This window comes from Pyrus communis, chromosome 11 (genome assembly GCF_041283825.1).
Source record: "Pyrus communis isolate YQ-2024b chromosome 11, ASM4128382v1, whole genome shotgun sequence".
NCBI classification, from domain to species: domain Eukaryota; kingdom Viridiplantae; phylum Streptophyta; class Magnoliopsida; order Rosales; family Rosaceae; genus Pyrus; species Pyrus communis.
In genome coordinates this window covers 6,977,166-6,998,857 of record NC_142575.1, presented here as the reverse complement: position 1 = coordinate 6,998,857, position 21,692 = coordinate 6,977,166, and the positions used below count along the sequence as shown (strand labels likewise).

The 21,692-nt window shown below is 35.0% G+C and overlaps 1 protein-coding gene across 1 annotated transcript; it reads right to left on the bottom strand.

Moving 5' to 3' along the window:
• Positions 1 to 11,997: 11,997 nt before the first annotated feature.
• On the bottom strand, positions 11,998 to 16,645 carry LOC137743341 ((R)-mandelonitrile lyase 2). Its single transcript, XM_068483218.2, has 5 exons — positions 16,465 to 16,645; positions 14,532 to 14,666; positions 13,748 to 14,407; positions 12,500 to 13,337; positions 11,998 to 12,328 (listed from the first exon to the last, which is right to left on the bottom strand). The coding sequence occupies exons 2-5, from the start codon at positions 14,632 to 14,634 to the stop codon at positions 12,277 to 12,279; spliced, it is 1,653 nt and encodes a 550-aa protein (XP_068339319.2). The 5' UTR covers positions 14,635 to 14,666; positions 16,465 to 16,645; the 3' UTR covers positions 11,998 to 12,276.
• Positions 16,646 to 21,692: the final 5,047 nt, after the last annotated feature.

The window sequence follows — 21,692 nt, the reverse complement described above, 5'->3', positions numbered from 1 at the left end:
CTGACCTGCAGGTTTAGACCCTGACCAATGTATTTCATCAAACAATAAAGTCCACGAAGATGATTGACATTGCTTGAATATTAGATTTCTCAGCGGTTGTGCTATGTATGCCGTATGACAAGGTTTATACAAGCTGATCAGCTCCGAAAATATTAACCAAGTGGAAGCTGATGTTGCATTGCCTCAGTAGTAGATTGGTCATGATTTGGCAAAAGCATGGATGCCATTATCTACAATTAGGTGTCACTAAAGATAGAAAATAAAGGTTGAGTATAATTTTGCTCGGATAACTATCCCTTCTGTATCTTCATCCTTATATAGAGATTACAAAAGAGAGTTTGATGTAGAACAAACTCTTGTATAATAAACAGATAATACAAGTGATAATTACAAGTGATAAATGGATTAATCCAAAATACAAAAATCAGATAAGTTCACAGCTAGGACTTATCAGCATCTTTTAAATGTTCTTGCATTTGTTGCGGCTGCTGTTGCGTTTGTTGCGGCTTCTGTTGGCCAGAGGAAATATTTGAATTTCCTCTTGGCGGGCTGGATGGTTTATCACGCCCCCGCAAGTTGAGCGGTCGACGACGAACGGGAAGCTTGGACAGAAGAAAATTGAAACGTGCTGTGGACAAACCTTTGGTAAGGAAATCGGCAAGTTGGTCTTGGGTGGCAACAAACTCCACAGTAAGTTCGCGATGAGTTACCTTTTCACGGATGTAGTGATAGTCCACCTCCACGTGACGAGTGCGAGTATGGAAAACCGGATTAGATGCCAAAGAGATCGCTGAAATATTGTCACACCAAATTTTAGGAGGTGATAATGGAATACGAAGATCATTAAACAACTTGCGAAACCAGGAAATGGTGGCAGCAGTATATGCAAGTTGCCGATACTCAGATTCAGTGCTCAAATGAGAAACCCCGCGTTGCTTCTTTGAACTCCATGAGATAAGATTGTTGCCCAAAAAAATACAGTAACCCCCAGTAGACTTACGGTCATCAGGATCACCAGCATAGTCAGCATCAGCATAAGCCACAAGATTCAAAGAACTTGGCTTGTACACTAAACCATGGTCAGGAGTAGTCTTCAGATATCGTAAGATACGTTTAATCGCGATCCAATGAGTAGTAGTAGGACGATGCATGTACTGACATACCTGATTGACGGCAAAGGCGATATCTGGTCGAGTGAAGGTGAGATACTGAAGAACACCAACCACACTACGAAATTCAGTTACATTGGAAAGTGGTTCACCATCATACAAGCTGAGACGACGACCACTAATGGCAGGAGTGGAGACAGGTTTGCAATCCAACATGTTGGTGCGTGTAAGTAAGTCCATGACATATTTAGCTTGAGACATATGCATACCATTCGCAGAACGATGAACTTCCATACCCAAAAAATAACTTAAAGGACCCAGGTCTTTCATGAGAATAGCCGAGCCATTTCTTGAATCAAGAAAGAAATGGTAGATGTATGATTTCCAGTTATAAGTATGTCATCCACGTAAATGAGTAAATAGATGGTGACGGAACCATGAGAATAAATAAATAGAGAAGAATCTGCCAGGGATGCAACAAATCCTAAGTTCTCCAAATGATTGGAAAAACATTGAAACCAAGCTCGTGGAGCTTGTTTCAATCCATATAATGAGCGTCGAAGTTGACAAACATGAGTGGGATATTGTGGATCAACAAAACCAATGGGTTACCGCATATAAACTGCATCAGAAATGGTGCCATGTAAAAAGGCATTTTGGACATCCAATTGTCTTATAGGCCAAGAAAAATGCACAGCAATGGACAAGATCATACGGATGGTAGAATGAGTAACAACTGGACTGAAAGTCTCACCATAATCAATACCTTCTTGTTGATGAAAACCATTGGCCACTAAACAAGCCTTATAACGCTCAATTGAGCCATCAGAACGTCGCTTGATGCGAAAAACCCACTTGTTAGGAAGAACATTCATGTGAGACTGAGGAGGAATTAAAACCCATGTTCCCGCACGTTGTAGTGCATTAAACTCGTCAGCCATAGCTGTACGCCATTCTGGATACTTTTGAGCCTGTGAAAAACATGTAGGTTCTGCAATAATATTAGTAGAGGACACATGAACATACTTGGGATTCGGTTTATGAATACCAAGTTTTGCTCGAGTAACCATTGGATGCATTGAATTACTCATATTGGAAGAGGAAGATGTCGGTGGTTGAGACAAGGGAATGGACTGAGGTATATGGACTGAAGGGTGAAGCGGTGACTGAGAGTGTGCAGGCCTAGTGGGGTGGGAAGGAATGAGTTGGATGGCAGGCTGTAAAGAAGAGTTGACGTGTTGGAGAGGGGCAACAGGTACAGGTTGAAGATGTGGGGGTAGTGAGGCGGTGAGTGGTGGGGTAGATATAGGATTGGGATATGTGTGGTCACGGGTTTGACTAGGGATGGGGGGTGGGATGGTCCTATTTCATGGATAGGGGGAGGAGGCATAGTCTTTCCAGAAACAGTAGGAGAACATAAGGATGCATATGGAAATGAGGATTCATCAAAAATGACATGTTTTGAAAGAAAAACTCGCCCATTTTGAGGATCAAGACAACGATAGCCCAATTGATTTAACGAGTAGCCTAGAAAAATGCATTTGCGAGATCTAAATTGAAGTTTATTATTATTGTAAGGACGAAGATACGGAAAACACGCACAACCAAAAACTTTCAAAAATTCATATGTGGGATCTCGTTGAAATAATTTAGTATATGGTGAAACAAGGTTGAGAACTTTAGTTGGAAGACGATTTATTAAATAATTTGCCGTATGAAAAGCCTCAGCCCAATATGTGGGAGGCATTTTAGCATGAGCTAGTAACGTTAAACCAGTTTCAACCAAATGACGATGCTTACGTTCAGCCATACCATTTTGCTCAGGATGATGGGGACATGTATAACGATGAAGAATCCCATGAGTTTCAAAATATGTTTTAAAAGCATTGTTGACATATTCACCACCACCATCCGTTTGGAAAGTTTTAATTTTAGTATTGAACAAATTTTCCACTTGATTTTTAAATTTGACAAAAGTGGCATAAACATCAGATTTTAACTTAAGTGGATACAACCAAGTGTAACGAGAAAAATCATCAAGAAAAACCACATAATAACGGAAACCAGAAATAGACAAAGTGGGTGATGACCAAACATTCGAATGAATTAATTGCAATGGAAAGTGAGAAATAGAAGTAGACAAAGAAAATGGCAATTTCTTGCTCTTTCCTAATGGGCATGAATGACAAAGAGAATCAGAGACATGTCTGGTAATAGGCAACGGCTCCATGTGTTTTATTGTTAGCACTTGTAGCATCAAGAAAACTGGAATAGGGATAAAGACCAGTGCTACTCCGGCCGGATAAAAGGATCTTCCCCGTGCATGAATCCTGGACACGAAAATAATTAGGATGCAATACAAAATAGCAATCATGATCAGAAGAAAATTTGTTAATGGAAAGAATATTATGAGAGGCATTAGGGCAGTGGAGGGTATTAGAAAGAAGATAGGATTTGGTAGGGGTATGAATATATGAATTTCCAATATGAGAAATTTGCAAACCTGTGCCTCCATTGACTCCATTCACTTGATCAGTACCATTGTATTCGTGGGAGTTGGTAAGCTGGGTAGCATCATGAGTGATGTGGGTATTAGCACCCGAGTCGAGAAGCCACGTGATGGCAGGTGGTATAGGAGGAGCACGAGAAGAGCTTTGAGCAGCATAGGCGGAGAGACTAGCAGAAGGTACACGTCATTCATATGAAGCATTCATGCGATTAAAACAGTCAATAGCTGAGTGTCCATACCGTCGACATATCTGACATTGAATCTTACCACCCTTGAACCGATCGTGGGATGGAAGACCACCGGGAGCAGTACCCAAAAGACCAAGACGGGGATGGGCATTGGAGGAAGAGCCAGAAAATGAGCCTCCACGAGAACTAGAGAAAGATCCACCCCGAGAACCAGAGAAAGAGCCTCTACGAGAGCCAGAGAATGAGCCACCACGAGGTGGGTTTGTAGAAATACGATGATCACGAGTCGCAGCCATAGCAGTGACATTAGAATCACCAGGAAGAGTAAACGTTAACTGACGACGTTCAACACTAAGCAACAGAGCTTCAAGAGCAGCATAGGAAATTGGTGTTTCACGGGCTTGAATGGATGCAACAGTATGCTCATACAACGGACCAACATTGTTCATTATGGTCGCAACTAAGTCTTCATCAGTGATGGGAGACCCAGACAGGGCAAGCTGATCAACCAAAGAATTAAGTTTGTCCAAAAAATCCGTGATAGAAAGATCACCACGGCGCTGATTCATGAGCTCCCCACAGAGCTAAACAACCTGGTTATGCGAAGAAGACGCATACCGATCTTGAAGAGTGCGCCACGCATCAGCAGCGCAGACTTTGTTCACAATAACAGAGAGAACGTTGGGAGTTAAGGAACTCGCCAACCAAGAAAGGACCAGTTGATCTTGCTGTATCCAAGCCTCATACAGCGGATTAACCGTATCAGTCACTGTGCCATCAGCGTCAGACAGAAAAGCAGGTGGACAAACGGTAGAGCCATCCACAAAGGAAAGCAGACCACGGCTACGAAGGAGAGGAAGGAATTGAGCCCTCCAGATAGGGTAATTGGTACGGTCTAATTTAATAGTAAAAAAAGTGGTGACATTAGGGTGGGAAATGGTATGTGCAACGGGTAAAGCCATTGAGATGGGAGAAGGGTTTGAGTCGTTGGACAGAGAGAGGATGATACCAAGATAGAAAATAAAGGTTGAGTATAATTTTGCTCGGATAACTATCCCTTCTGTATATTCATCCTTATATAGAGATTACAAAAGAGAGTTTGATGTAGAACAAACTCTTGTATAATAAACAGATAATACAAGTGATAATTACAAGTGATAAATGGATTAATCCAAAATACAAAAATCAGATAAGTTCACAGCTAGGACTTATCAGCATCTTTTAAATGTTCTTGCATTTGTTGCGGCTGCTGTTGCGTTTGTTGCGGCTTCTGTTGGCCAGAGGAAATATTTGAATTTCCTCTTGGCGGGCTGGATGGTTTGTCAATTTCCTCTTGGCGGACTGGATGGTTTATCAACTAACACTACTATTCGTTATTTTCTTCTTCATCAAGTTTAGAGCACAAACTTGTATATTTAGAGTTTGTAAATCCTGTGAATGATTCCATCCTTCGTATTTCGACTGCTATTTACAAATAGAAAACAACTGCAATATTATTGCACCAACTCTTATCCAAATTGCTAAATTTTAATTATCCGAGGTAGCATAGTTTCATTCATTTGTATTTAGATTCTCTTTTTTCGTAGTCTTAGGGCTGCCGACTCGGATCCAAACTTTTTAATTCCAACTGTGCTAGAGTAACTTCATTCCTTTGTATTGGACTATTATTTCGGATTTGTAATCAACTGTCATATTAGGTCCTTAGTATCATTTCTTTAATTTTTTTCATTAAGGAAAAACATTAAAAGCAATTATTCGCCCTGTTAAGGAATACAGAGAAAATCTGGCCTTACAATTTGGATGAAAAACAGGCTCGCCGAATATATATATATATATAGTACTTAATGGAGACAAAGCTATCTTGGCCAAAATCCAAATCATTTGAGTTCTAAAGAGGCATGCAAATGCAAGAGTACATTTCTTTCACAAAATCAATTCTTGTATCGTGCTTTGAAAGTGTGGGATAAATATTAACAATCACTGATAAATTTATATATGCTAATAAATAATAAATGCAAATAAATAATTTAACAGAATATGAACAAAACGAAATAATATTAAAACAGACAAACTGAAGATCGAGGCTTGCGTATCGTAATGTCATTGAAACAGAAATTTTGTCCCTACTTTGTATTGTAGTTCTATGGGCGTCTGCCTCATCGGGATTCAATGATCTAAGTTAGGATTCCAGCACTAGAAAACTGGACTTCACAAATTTCTTTGTGATTCTCTTAGTAAAAAGGTTTGGGATTGTAGAAGAAGAATTTGATTTTTCTGTGTTCTAAATGCCATGCAGATGGATATTATACAATATGTTTATGCCTATTCACAACAGGTCTGAGAATGAAATGCGTGTTGGGAGACATCTTCTCAGAGGGGTGCTTTACTCTCTAACGTTCTTTCATCACTTCAAACTCATCTTTACATCTTCTTGGAGGGGTGCTTTGCTTTCTAGCGTTCTTTCATCACTTCAGACTTCATCTGAAAATATGAGTTTGTTGATATAAAAAATAAATAAATAATTAAATCCAAAATCAATTAAAGAATTTAATTATTAATTTAATTATCAATTAATTATCAATTAATTGGCACACCCCAAAGCTCAAACCCAAGGTTGAGTCCAATTTTATTCTCCATGATCCATCACTCCAATCATTTTCTAAAAAGGACAAAGCCTTATAAAGTGAGGGAACTTTTAGTGGTGACCAATGTGGGACAATGATATATCTTTCTAAAAGGAACAAAGCCTTATTAAGTAAGGGAACCTTTTAGTGATGATCAAGTGGGATAATGAAATATCTACTCAAAATTTCCAACAAAAAGTATATATTCAGATTAGTATTGACCCGGTTTCTCTTAAATACAGTTTTGTATCGTTTTATTTGGCCTTTTCTTGACTGGTTCTACCAAGTTTTGCTTTTTTTTATTGATATGAAAAATATTATACATTAATTCAATATAGACTTTTGTATCATTCGCTTTAGCCAACATGGCTATCCCTGCGTCTACCATATGTTTTTACCAAGATTAACATAAGAGATTGATCCTTCTAGTTATACACACACACACACACACATATATATATATATATATATATATATTCCATATAATTTCCTTGTTTAATTGCATTTTAGAGGTAGGGTTGATTCATATGAATATTTGATTATTTTTCCGTTTTTTTATAGTGCAGGTTTCAGTCCTAAGATGTCTCCAGTTTCAGGCGAAATGAATGTTTACGATGGTGAGTTTGAGTTTTGTCATTAAAGGTTAAAATTCATGAGAAATATTTTTGTTTTTGGACTTTACAAAGGGTTAGAAAATTAGCAATGGAAGAACCATTTGTCATACATATTTATAGTGTAATGCCGTGTTTAAAATGGTACCTTAGAATCCTATATTGACATTAAGATCATCTCCAACTCTTGCCTAAAATTTTTAATCCAAAAACAGTATTTATTCTCTAACCATTCTAGATTAAATTTTTAGCTTGAGATTATTAAAGAATGAATTTAGGATAATTTTTTTTTTCCTTAAACTAACCTTTAAGAAAAAAAAAAATTTATGTAAACTATCATAATTTAATTTTATGAACACAATCTCAAAATATTTAGATTTCGATAAATATTAAAAAATCACTAAACCGACATCATAGAACTCGTAGAACACTATGAAAGAATATGAAACACATAAAAGAATTTTTTTAATTACTTTAGCAGTTGGATTTATATTTGGACCGTTAGATTTTTTTTTTTTAACCATTGGATTTGATCATATTAGATTTTGACCGTTGAATTCAATGAATTTATAAATATAAAACTGAAAAAAAATATACATATATGGTGGGCCAACCCCACTAATCCAGAGGGAATAATGGCCTAAATTTGCCAAATAAATAAGTTTTGAGTTAAAACTCATATTTATCCCAAGAATATAAGCAAATTGGGATAAGTTTAGAACATAAAATTTAAGTTTTATTCTAAGAATTAGAGTGAGTTGGAGTGGGTCTGCCTGTCCGAACTCCTTTCGGGATTAAATTGTTTCAAATTTTCGACATTAAACAAAGAAATTGTTTGGAACAACCAATTAAATAATCAAATTGACTCATACGCCAATGATAAAAGAAAGCAGGACTTCCCCTTTAACTTTGTACAAATCATAATACTTCATGGTTATTCACGGGAATAACTTTAAACATTACGATGGAAAGAGATCATCTTTGGATTTTTTTTTTAATTCATCAAATCAGTAAATTTGGATTATTAAAGTTTGATTCAACGGTTAAAATTATTATAACTTTTAAAGTGAACCCATATTTATAACTGTTGAATCAAATTTCAATGGTCCGAATTTCTTGATTTGATTGATTAGACGAAAGAGATCCGAAAATAATTCATTTTCCATTATGATCACCCCTAAGAATTTCTTCATGGCTCCTTTCATATCATACAGCAGGTGGCACATAAATGATTAGCGACGTTAAGTGTTTGTACAGGGATGCCAGCATTGGTAGCCTTTATTTGTTAGCGGCAGAAAGTAGTTCTTCTCTCAACTTCACTGTTTGTTGTCCATGGTACGGTGATTATTCAGGGAAGCACACAAATTCAGTTCCCAATAAATCATTAATTGTTAGAATTAAACTCGCGCACAATCATTTGTATATGAACAATTGAATAGAATAAGATGACATTAATGTGCATTGAGCTTATAACATTAATGTCCTCTCTCTGCAAAAAGATTTAGGGAAAATTTATTTGAACTCCTATAATTTTACTCTATACCTAATTTAAATTTTAAATATGAATTGTTTTCAGAAAACATTTATTTGAATCCATATAATTTTACTTTACATTCAACTTAAATTTTAAATGTAAATTGTTTTAGGGTAAATTACATTTGGCATCCTGAAATTTGGGTGCAATTACAATCTCAATCAACAATTTTAAAACATTTTAATCTCATATATTTACTATTATTTCATTTCAATGTTATAAAAACTTGTTAAGTTAGCCGTTAAGTGATGACATGGTAATAATGACTTCTATATTTGTACACGTGACAACTAAACTTGGGTCACATGGCCAAACAACTATTAAAAAATATTTAATTAATAAAAAAATTAGTTTTTTTTAATAATTAAAAGCTTAAAAAATAGAAAATGAAAAGGAAACAAAAACCCCAAATCTGCTTCACTGCCATTTCCACCCAACCTACTGCAAATGCAGAGCCCCACCCTAACCTCAACGTCTTCCTCAGTGGGAAATTTTTTATTTCTTTAGCTTTTGGTTTATGGATTTAGCTGCGTTTTTGAGAATTTGAAGTGGAATGGGTGGTTTAGGCTCTGCATATTGTCTGAGAAGAAAATTGGGTGTGTTTGGTTAGAGGGAAAATGAGAGAAATTGGGTAGGAATTTCTCTGTTTCTGTACTGAGTGTGGAAAGTTTTGATACGTTTTCATTTTTTTGGCTTTTGGGATGGAGATTGACGGATCTGGGGCGGGATGTGGGCACACCGGGGTTCGAAGAAAAAAAAAAAATTGAAGATGTCATCTGCTTACAGACGGGTTTGCCATTGACGGACAAGAAGAATCCGTATGCGATAGACTTTGCCGTCGGCCATGGAAATGGTGGCTCAAAGCTCTGAGATGAAAGACTCGGACTGGCGTTGAAATCGAGTAGAGACGCCACCAAACCCACCGCCGACGCAGCGGCGATGCTCTTCTTTTTCGGCTTCTTTGCCTTCCTGGAAAGAGAATATTCAGCTTGCTTCTCGGAAAAATTGGGATGGAAATTTGGAATTTGATTTTTTATTATACAAATTTAGAGTATAAAATGAAAATTTTAAAATACCAATAACAATATATGCATTGTTTAAATTGGTATTTAGTATGAATTTATGGAAAAATATCCTGGCCGGATCCTTTCTTAGGGATCTAGAGATTCCGTGATCGGGACCATTCATCATATATCGTGTAGTTAAAAATTATTTTAAAATTTAAAATTAAAATTAAATAATAATTAACAAAAATTAACATATACGATGAACGATCGCGATCACGAAATCCCTAGGATCCTAAGAACTTTGTTCTCATTAATTTGACAAGTCTTCCAAAAAAATTACTATGAGAAGTCAACTGATACAAGTATTGTTTGAAAACAATTTAAAAAGAAGAAAAAAACTGATAAAACTAGGGGAAATTAACAGAAATAAAAAAATTGACAAATATTGTTTAAAAACAATTTCATTGTTTAGTTGCATTTTAGAGGTAAACCTTAAAGAAACTTATCTAGGAAGAAAACTCAGTTTGTAAAATTTTCCCTTTTTCGTTCAATGTAATAATTTCAAGACATATAACAGTATGTGTGTGTATATATTGTGCAAACCTAATTACAATTATAGGCCTAACAGTTGTAACAAATTACAAGAGTGACACTAACAACTATAACAAGAGTAACAAACTTATCTAACAACTTTACAAGATACATTTGGCTCATTTAACCTTTGAGCAACGGATTTTGCGCGACGAATTTCATCCAACAGAATTTCGTCAGCTTAAATTTTAGATGAAAAATCCTTTTCGTTTGGCAAGGAAATTTTTTGTAGGGTTGATTGAAAACAATTTAAAAAGAAGGAAAAAAAAAAAAAACTGATAAAACTAAAGGGAAATTGGGTCGCCTTGGTAAAAAATCACCAATAACAATCAGCCCTACTTCAAAAATGTATTTAATAATAGTTCTCTTTGACGAAATTGCCTTCACTTAGAGTTTATCCATAACAAAATATGAACAACATGTCAATGAAATATCAATAACATATTTGATAAAATATCAACATTCGGAAAACATATGAATACTTCATAAAAGGGTTTTTAGGCTATCTCTAACCGAGGGCTGGCCAGAGGGCTCGTTTTAGCTCTCTGACCCTCCAAGATTCTCCAAGATACTAATATTTTAATGAACAGTACATGGCCATATTTGCCTCCATCTCCAACCGAGGGCCAGAGCGCTTGTTTTAGCCCTACCACAAAAAACCGTCTCCAACTGAGGGCCAAAGGGCCAAACATAATTTATTATTTAAAAACTACAACTTAAATTCAAATCCAACGACTAAGTGATGTCAGCATGACTGGGAATCATAGTGCGACTCCTGCAAAAATATATGAGTACATGATGGGCCTAATTTGCCTTTCAATGACGACCAAGAAGATCCAAATAGGTCAAGAAGGGCTCGTGTAAAAATATATGATGGGCCTAATTTGCCTTTCAATCCAAGAACTGGTAGTATCTCTATAAATGAGTACATGAGGCGCTATAGAATAATACGTTCTCATGCCACAAACAAGTACCTACAACATGATCTTGTTGCACATCTTTGGGCCAAAAGAAGCATGGAGTAGGCGTTTAAGTTTTATGTTGTTAAATGTTTTTTAAAATGTTGTTTAAGTTTCATGTTGTTAAATGTTTTTTTTATGTTGTATAATTTGTATGTTGGTTAATGTTATTTAATATTATTTCATATTGTTTAATGTTGTTTCATGTTACTTAATTTAATTTAATGTTGTATGATGGCTTAGGAAGTTATAGGAAAAAATATAATTTAAAAAAAATATGAAACAAATTTTGTGAAATAGAAGTTATAGGATAAAAATAGAATTTAAAATAAAATAAAGCAATTTTGTGAAATAGAAGTTATAGGAAAAAATGGAATTTAAAAAAAAGATGAAAAAAATTTTGTAAAATAAAAGTTATAGGAAAAAAAATATTAAAAATAGAAATTATAGGAAAAATTTTGTAAATAAAAAATAATAATAAAACTATTAAAAAAAAAAAAAAATTCAAATGCAACGGCTAGCTGACGTCAGCTAGCTGTTGCATTTGAAATTTTTTTTTTTAAGCATTCCTGTCGGTTATAACCGACAGGAAAACTGAATTTTCTGGCCAGCCCCGGGCTGGCTACTTGCAGCCAGCCCTCCAGCCCTCTAGCCCTCTCCGATTCCGTGGGGCCCTCTCAGATTCCACAGCCCTCTGGCCTAGCCCTCGATTGGAGACGATTTTCGGGCTATTTTCGACCCTCTGGCCCTCTGGACCCTTCGGTTGGAGATGGCCTTAAACTGAGGGTATTTTCGTCAATAGTGCAGATTGATTTCAGATTGAATTTTAGAAGGACTAATTTTTATTGGTGGCTTTGCAATAGGGTTGAACCAATTTCCCTAACATTAATGTGCCTTTAGCTTCGATTTTGAACTTATTACATGACAAATTAACCATAACACTAAACCTTGTTGAATAATCTTCAACTTATTACATGACAATTTAACCATAACACTAAACCTTGTTGAATAGTCTTCAACTTATTACATGACAAATTGACCATATATAACACTAAACATTGTTGAATAATCTTCAACCTATTACATGAGAAATTAATCAAAATCTTAAAGATATCCAATATACGGTTGAAATGTTGAATTATGATCAACGCCCCTTGCTTGCTGATCTTTCTTCCAGTATTCGAAGGCCAACATACCTGCCCAAAGAACAAAATTTGGAGTGGGAAAACAACAACAATATATTCTTATTATTCACGTCCAAACTAAGGATTTAGTTACTATTATTTAGTTAAATATTGGAAACTAAAGTAGTATTATGTACAGGTAATGTCCATGTGGTTTTATTTGAATGCAGTTAACATGCATACCTGCCTAACATCAAAAGAGTGGCCTGAGGATTGGTCCCTGGTGATGAATTGAATATAGATCCATCAACAACACGTAATGCCTTGATCCCCGTGACCCGGAGATCTCCATCAACTACCTTTCCTACGGAGCATCCACCATGGTAATGCCAATGTGTGGCTACTGTATCTCGACAAAAAGATGCATCATCCGACTGGTTCATTGGTAAAGATGGTTGAAAAAGGTTAAAACCTTCTAGACCTGGCAAATCTCGAGTCTTAAACGGTTTCAATGCGTTTGTTTTTAATAAATCACGCATCTTCCCCATGGCATGAACACATTGAGAAAGGTCCCCCTCTTCTGCAAAGTAGTTGAATTTGACATTTGGGGCTACTTTGGCATCATACGATGATTGCAGTTTAAGAGAACCATGGGACAATATGGGTCCTCTAATTTTGACCATAAAGAACCCGAAACTTGCATTTATCGTCACGGGAATAGTTGGATTAGGGAAAATACTATAGGCCTGAGTAGAATATGGCGTGCCAGAGATAGACTCTATATCGAACTCACTTGTGAAACCAGCAACCTGAGAATAAGAAGGTACTACTGAATTTGGGGGCAAAATGATAATGTTACTACGAGGATTGTCACGCATAAACTTTCCAACGTAAGGTTGTGGGTGAACAACTGGGATTTTAAGAGATGTAAGGTAGGGCTTTGGGCCAACACCACTAAGTAGTAGAAGCTGAGGACTCCCAATTGCCCCTGCACTCAATATAACCTCACCCTTACCACGTATCGATGCCCAATGAGACCTCCCGTTAGTGTCACTGTATATGATTCCTTTAGCTGACGGATCTGCATTAAATTGATATTAGAATTGGACATATTTACAATTAAATATATAGAATAGATTCAAATCCTTCAAATATGTTTGTTTTTAACTCCATGATAGATTTTTTTTTATTGTAAAACGATAAATTTGTTAGATTAGATATTAGATTAAGAAGCCGATGAGGTATGAACCCATGCCATAATACAAAAACAACATTCCCTTCCACCACTGTGATTTGATAGCTTTGATTTTTGTTTTTAAAAACATATTAATGTACTTACACATGTCTATTCACAGTAATATATAAGCAACATATATACAAGATCAAACTCAGAGTTCAATCAAAATCCAATCTAAAGTGGTTTAATGAAAAAAAAAAATAAAGATGGAAATCTCAATGGCCTTTAATTGTATATATCGAACGTTAGTATACCTGATGCTTTGGAAGAGAAAATGATCCTCTCTACTGTGGCATGAATTGCAACTATCAGGTTTTTCGGATGTCCTTTATTTAGCAGTTCCACAGGTCCATGTCTTCTTCCCCCATTGTCAAACAACGTACCCGAGATTTTAGTTCCCTCAATGCTATCCAAAGTGAATCCATTGTCTGGACGAACACCAGCTTCTAACAATGCATCTTTCACAACAGATTGCCACTGTGATAAATTCGGACGGAATACGAGAGTGTCTTCAACCCATTCATATGACTTATTGACTAAGTTCATGTCCAATTTAATTCCTGATGTCTTGTAGAATTTACTGTCAGCTCTTGAGTATGCACCACCACTGGCCATACTTGTCCCGCCTAGGATACGTCCTCTTACATTAGCTACACCATCTTCTGATACAAACCTCTGGAGAGGCGTCTTACCGTCATCTTCTTGCATGAAATTTGCAAGAATCCCTTCGGCACTCGCCAGATTTGGATACGTTGTTGGAATATCGCCCCTTTCTAGAAGGAGCACCGAGTAGTTTGCAGATAAAGTTGTTGCCAATGGGCACCCTGCCGTGCCTCCTCCAACTACAATGTAGTCATATTCTTCTTGTAATGGTAGATCAGTTGCGTTACGTACAAATTTCAAGTAGCTAGAATCTGCATTATATGAATAAAGAGATGAGGAAAAAAGTTTATATAGAGAGAATAGTTTGTTATTAAATTATTTGTCACAGTAATTTACTTCAAAGAATTAATGCGACCTTCAAAATATATTTAGTACCAGGAACGGCAGATGAAGGAGCGAGTGAATGAATCCCTGGTTGAGGACACAAGACAAAAAAGTACAAGACCAATAATATAGCAGCAGTTGTTGATTTCTCCATATTATTTTCGAAACAATATAAATGTTTTTCTCCTGAAAATAAAATATTAAAAGCAAAGTTAGTTTCATGTTCTTCAAGAAAAGACTTTTGAAATGAAATTACTCTGAGATCCAAACTGTAAATTTTAGCTCTACATGGGAGGAGAAAAAAAGTTTGGCAACCTAATTTGTCTTTTGTGTGCCGAATTTTGCTATTGGCAACTCTTATATTTCCCATCATATCGTTTTATAGCATTTTAACTAATAACAATAATTCATTTAAATTACGTATTAATAGAATTTTTTTATCAATAAAAAAAAAAGAAGATAATTTAACCTTCTATCACAATGAAAAAGTTAAGATAATAATATAATTTCACAAAACAAAATTTTACTATTTTTTGTTTAAGCATCACCTATAAATAATTTTAACATCTTTAAAAAATAAAAAATAAATTTAAACCTCCCTTCCTCTCTAGATAAATTATAGAGGGCAATGTAGTACCAAGTGGCAAGGACTTACTAATCAGATTAAGACACGTGTAATTGCAAGATAATATAAATATTTATAATTTTTTATTTATTTCATTAACTATCAATAAATCTGAAACCTCTCCGGCTTCTTCTCTCTTATTTCTGTTCTTCAAGAAATCTTCAACTTCATCTCTTTCTTCTTCGTCCATCTCCTCCTTGCCTTCTTTCTGTCGCATAACTTCGTCATCCGTGCGCTCCACCGGTGAACGACTACTGATCAAAATTTAAATGGGACTTTTGAATCAAGGAGGTCCCTGTCCGAAATGAGTTGGGTTTTCCTCACTGTTAATATTTAAATGGGAATGAGAGAGATGAGTTCGATGTCCTTCTTCTGTTGTTTAGATAATGACCGGCCGACGGAATTAGATCCTCTCCGGACAAATTTCATATGGACCCTCTGGACCACTTAATCCCGACGGTGAGGACTAAAACTTTTTTTTATTTGAACTCTTCGCTCACTTTCGTCAAACTCTTCTCGGTTCCCCTCGGCGACAGTTTAGAAAGAGGAACACGAAACAATGAAAACAAGAAATTAAAAGATGAAAATTGAAACACTTATCAGATTCTTTGCAGCTGAAAATTAGTGAAAGGATGAAAAATTGTATTTTTGGATTTGTAGCAATCTTGAAGGTTTGGAAAATTGAAACAGTTTTCAGATTTTTTTTTTGCAGTTGAAAAATAGTGGAAGGATTGAAAGTTGTCGATTTGCAGCAACCTTCAAGGTCTGGAGCTTTTCTCCAATGAAAGTCTGGAGCTTTGCTTCAATGAATTGTCATGTGGGAGGAGAGACAAGACAACCGACGAAGTTGAGGCGGTGAAGAGTTAAACGCATTATTAATAAATTATTAACTGATTATTCAATTCACAATTCCACGTGTCTTAATAGGATTAAAAAGTACTATCTTTGGCCTTGCCACGTGGTAGTACGGTACCATTTTATAATCTCTCTTCTCTTCTCACTCTCACGTTGTCTCTTACTCTCTTCCTATTTTCTTCAAGTTTAAAAACAAAAATAAGACATTTCATTTTGAAAAAGTTATACCATGACAAATTTCTAATTATTATTTATTTTTATTTTTTTTATACAAATGATAGGATACTCTACATTAAACAATGTAAAAGAAGATTCGAATACGAGACCTAAACTGCTAAGAAATACTCTTAATCGATTGAATTACAAGACACTTTACCGTGTTAAAATAGTTTAAAGAGCATAACAACGACAACATGTTTATTGAATATATCGGATTATATTGTTAGTGAAAAAAAAGACTTGAAATTGAGAGCAAATATAAATCATAGAAGATACAAGACTTACCCGAGACCACAATATTGCCTTTGGTTTTGAAGCTATTTCCAACAACTCCTTACCCGCAATGCAATGGCGTAGATTTGCTGTGATCTTATTTCCTTCTTATATAGATGCTCGCTAGGCCGCTGAAAATACTAGGCATCAATGCATCTGTCACTTTCCTTTAGTATACGAGTCTTTGTTCTTCACTTGTTAATTTTAGTCTTACTTAGACTTCTAAGAACGTCTGGGCCTGCATTATCTTACCTACCACCATTGAGATTGCGGTCCTTCGTAAAATGTTCTTGAGAACAATTAAGTAGCGACAAAATGATAAAAATATCAATTGTGTGAATTCAGTACATAAAATATTTCCATCTAAGTGAAAATTGGCGCGGTATGGAATTGTGCAATTTTGACTAAACTTTGGTTATATACGTAGTTATTCCACCAGTATGCACTTGGATGTTTGGTGGCTTTGGGGTTTACTACTTAACAACACATACATTTTCTTTATCAAATTACTTTTCAAATCATTTTGCTCATTTCTTAAAAAAATCTCAATTCAATAAGGTTAAAATGATAAAAATATCCTAAATTTTCATCACATCATTTTTATCATTTTGATCCTTATTTAACAAAAATTTTCACAGAACAACTAAAAGGATTGATGGTGGCAAACTCGGGAATCACTTCTATGGATTAACTTGCTTATTTTCTATTGGTGACATCATATAATTTGTAAATTTGATCTAAAAAGTTGGTCTACCTAGAATCACTCTAATTGTTTCCATCTAAGCGAAAAACGGCGCAGCATGGAATTCTGCAAGTTCAAACAAAACTTTGTTTATAGTAAGGTTTTGTAGCTAAAATGGTCCTTAAGATTGGCATGACTCATCGTTTTGGTTCCTGAGATTTGAAATCGATAAAAGTGATCCTTGAATTTGTCCACTATTAATTTGATCATTCCGTGAAAAATCTCCATTAAATAAGAATAAAATGACATAAATATCCTCGATTTTCATCAAATCATTTTGACTTCTTGTTTATTAAATTGAAAGTACTTCTTAGTTGTGAGCCCTCCTATCCTATCTATTCAAACTGAAATAAAATTAAAAAAAAAAAAAAAAAGAGAAGGGAAAAATGAAGACATGATATATAATATGAATGAACCAGATCAAAAGAAGTCTCACCAATTAAGTGTAGGAGAAGGAGATTTAGACTGATGTAGATTAATCACGAAATAGACTGAGGATTCGAAAGGCACAAAATCAAGTAGAAGGAATAATTAAACCTTTCTAGATTTGAAATATAGGTGTCCGATTTGACCCACTACCTATTGTTTCAAAGAGACCAGCAATGCACATGAAACTCATCGCCTTGCGATGATGTATGGGCTTTTTAAGTTTTAAGGACGTTTTGATGTTTTGTTATTTGTTTAATTTTATTCTTATTTAGACTCCAAAGAATTTCTAGGCCTAAGAGGTGTTATAAATATGATTTTTTTTCTTTAAATAAACAATATTATCTATACTAAGGGGCAATATGTGAGTTTAGGCCAACAATAATGTGGTTCAAATTCGTTTTTAGCGAAAATCGAACTTAAGACTTCTCACTTACAAGTATAGAGGAATATCATTAGACCGTAGTACTAAGTGGTATAAATATGACATTTAAGTGTGTTATCATATCAATTATTATTCAATAAAAGTGGAGTTTTCATTCACCAAATTTTTTTGAATTTTTATTATTATTATGGATCCCAGTTTAAATATTCTTTAAAATTATCTAAACTACACATTAATGAAACTCTTTTTGTCAACCAAAAGTTGATGAAAATATATTTTTGTTTTCTATCACAACAAAAAAGTTAAGAATAACAACGTAATTTCACAAAACAAATTTTATTTTTTTAAATTTATGAAAAGGCGATAGATTATTATTTCAAAAGAGTAGCAAATTACATGATAAATCTTCAATCAAAATATCTGAAATCAGGTCGGGAGGAATGCGATCTCAATTACTATTTGAGCTGATAGAAGAACCAAACGTGCAAGCCAGTGAGCATCTCCGTTTGGCTGGCGACGGACATGAGTGAGAATAACTCCAGTGATTGAAGAAATGAGTGCCTTCCAGTCATGGTCAACATGTGGAGTTGTGGTCATTCATAACTTATCCAACATATTTAGAACGCACATGGTGAAATTAGCGGATGAAGATGCCCTTGAAAAAAAAAAATGTAAATAGTTGATGAATGTGACATGTACCCCATGAAAACTCAACCAAGCGCAAAATGTCGTGGCGTGGAATTCTAATTAAGTTCAAACACCTCTGTATATTTAAAAGTGGTAGGCGATGCTGTGTCCACCACTGCACTTGGACATTTGGTGTCGATGGTTACGACTTAAAACAACACATACAATATTTTTATCAAATTACTATTCAAATGGTCGTGCTATATGGCCCACTGATTGATGTTTTTAACCCACCACGAAACAAATTAGGACACAATTTATCCTCAGTTGTCACCAAGTTGGAAGTTTAGAACTAATCCATTATTTAGTCCCGTGTTCCAATGAGGTCTCTGTTAGTCTACAGAAAATGTAGGAGGTGAAAGTATGTAGAAGGAGAGGTTCAGAGAGAAAAAGGAGAAGATATGAAAGTTTTCTTGTATTGATTTCTCAGCTATTACGAAAGCACGCTGAGATGGTCTTTATCTGATTCACAATATTCTAGAAAAATCACAATCACACATTTATTTCTATCAGTCTACGTCGCACGATCTGACCTGGAGGTTTATACCGTGACCAATGAATGGGCCACAATAAAGTCCACGAAGATGTTTGATATTGCATGAGTAGTAAAATGCTCAGTTGACTATAGTTGAGACATATGGACGAGGATATTGGGAATTTTAAGAATTCTCACATTATGATCATTTATTATACATCGTATGGTCAGTTTTCATTAGGTTCTATTTATGTTTAATTTTAAATAAATAAATTCAAAATAATTTCTAACCTCACGACGTACGATAAATAGTTAAGATGTGAAGATTCCTACAACTTGAATCCGAATGAGATCCAAATCTATGATATGTCATATGACATGGTTTTTACAAGCTGATCACTCAGGTAGGAAAATATTGGCCAAGTGGAAGCTGATGTTGCATTGCATCAGTAGTAGATTTGGTCATGATAAAATGGGGTATGAAAGCTGTAATGTCAAAGCATGGATGCTATTATCTACAACTAGCCTTCATGCACACTTATGCGTGTGCAGAAGGCATTTTTTGAATCACGGCGTGTTACGTGTAACTTACACGTTTTAAATGTATTTATATGCGTGAATTGACGAAAGGAAAGTCAAATATTTGAAGTAAATGAATAATCTTAGATCATGCTAAAAAAAACCCCTCACAAACCAATCAAAGCAGCTGAATTCACAAAATAAAATTGGTCTTTCAATTTTCATCTACATTTTATTGAATTTACATTAAGAATAGAGAAAATAATATTTAATAAACAACTGATTGAATCACATTTAACCTAGCCCATTGTGAGACTAAGCATACCCCCTCCCCCTTAGTGTAGATAATATCGTTTGTTCAAAAAAAAAAAAAATCATTTGACAACTAATTTAATCACATTATTATGCGAGTGCGAAACTCATTTTTTATAACCGGCATTACACGTCTCTTAAGATGTTTTGAATGTGTTTAAAAATAGAGAAAATAATATTTAATGAACAACTGATTGAATCACATTATTACTAGCCTATTGTAAGGTACTAATTTAAAAAAAATGTACAGAAACATTAATTATTAAAAAAAATATTGGTAAAATGATGAAAATATCCCTACATTATTTGGTGCATTATTTTGGATTGCTTTTGAATTTTTTTGTTTTGGGGGCATTTTTGTCCAACGTTTTAGTGAAGCTTGTGACCCCAAAAGGGGTTGTTGGCTTTATATATATAGATTAGTAAGCACTAGCATATTTAGGTGTCACTAATACTACCATTCCTTATTCCATATTTAAAGATCGTGGGTTTAAATAGATGCAGAATGGCCGTCGAAGTCGAGACCACAAAGAAAATCCACGAAACCAAACCCATCAATCTTTCCTAAAATGGGAGAACTCACCAGGAAACCCAAGCTTTTTCTGGGTTTCAAAAATTTCCTCGAATCTGAACGGGATTCAGCTGCAAGAGGGAAGGCTAAGTTTCTGAGATGTTTTCGTTTTTGAGATAGGGAAGGCGAGCCATTCACGATACTCTATGATTTCCATTTGAGGTTGAAGATTGGAACGATCTAGATGAATTTTGGTTTTGGGATTGTAGGGTTGATTTGGATGAATGCAGGTTTTTGTTTCAATTTCAGGGTCGGGGGACAAATGAAAAAGCTTTGTTCTGGAAACAAATGGAAAAGCCACGATGACCTACACGCGTACATCAAGGGCAAATTAGTAAATTTACTGTGCAACCCAAGGAAACAGGCTGAAGATGGTAACAGCTGGAAGGGCAAATTCGTTAAATCACTGTTAATGAACAGTGTTGGGAAACTGAGTTTTAGTATATATAATTTCTTTATTTTTTTTCTAAGGAAAAAAAAAAAGCAATTATTCTCCCTGTTTAAGAATACAGAGAAGATTTGTCCGAATAATTTGGATGAAAAACAGGCTAGCCAAGTATATTTAGCTAAGAAGAGTACATAATACAGAAATGTTTAATTATCTTGGCCAAAATCCAAATCTTTTTAGTTCTAAAGAGGTATGCAAATGCAACAGTTTTCTTGCACAAAATCAATTCTTGTATTGTGTATTGACAGGATAGATTCAAATTAGTATTGGCCCGGTTTCTCTTTTACGGTCTTGTATCGCTTTTTTAGCCTTTTCTTTACTTGTTTCCAAGTTTTGGTTTTTTTTATTTTTTATTTATTTTAAATTTTAAAATTTAAATTTATGTGAAAAATATATTTTACATTAATTTAATCTAAATTGTGAGGTGGGAGATTCGAAAGCGGTTGCATAGGAATAACAATATTCCCTCTAACCAATATAGCTACGCCCATGTCTACTACATGTTTTACCGAGATTAACATAAGAGATTGATCCTTCTCGTTTATCTATATCTATTTTAATTTCCTTGTTTAATTGCAATTTTAGAGGTAGGGTTGATTCGTATGAATACTTGATTATTTTTTCCGTTTTTAGTATTGCAGGTTTCAGTCCAGCGATGTCTCCAATTTTAGGCGA

Bases quoted from the DNA above. Each gene is read 5' to 3' on its own strand.
- LOC137743341 (XM_068483218.2), bottom strand. From the start codon at position 14,634: ATGGAGAAATCAACAACTGCTGCTATATTATTGGTCTTGTACTTTTTT. The intron at 13,338-13,747 runs GTATACTAACGT...AATTTAATGCAG, and splicing joins TTTCTCTTCCAAAGCATCAG to ATCCGTCAGCTAAAGGAATC. The intron at 12,329-12,499 runs GTATGCATGTTA...TTCTTTGGGCAG, and splicing joins ACTCTTTTGATGTTAGGCAG to GTATGTTGGCCTTCGAATAC.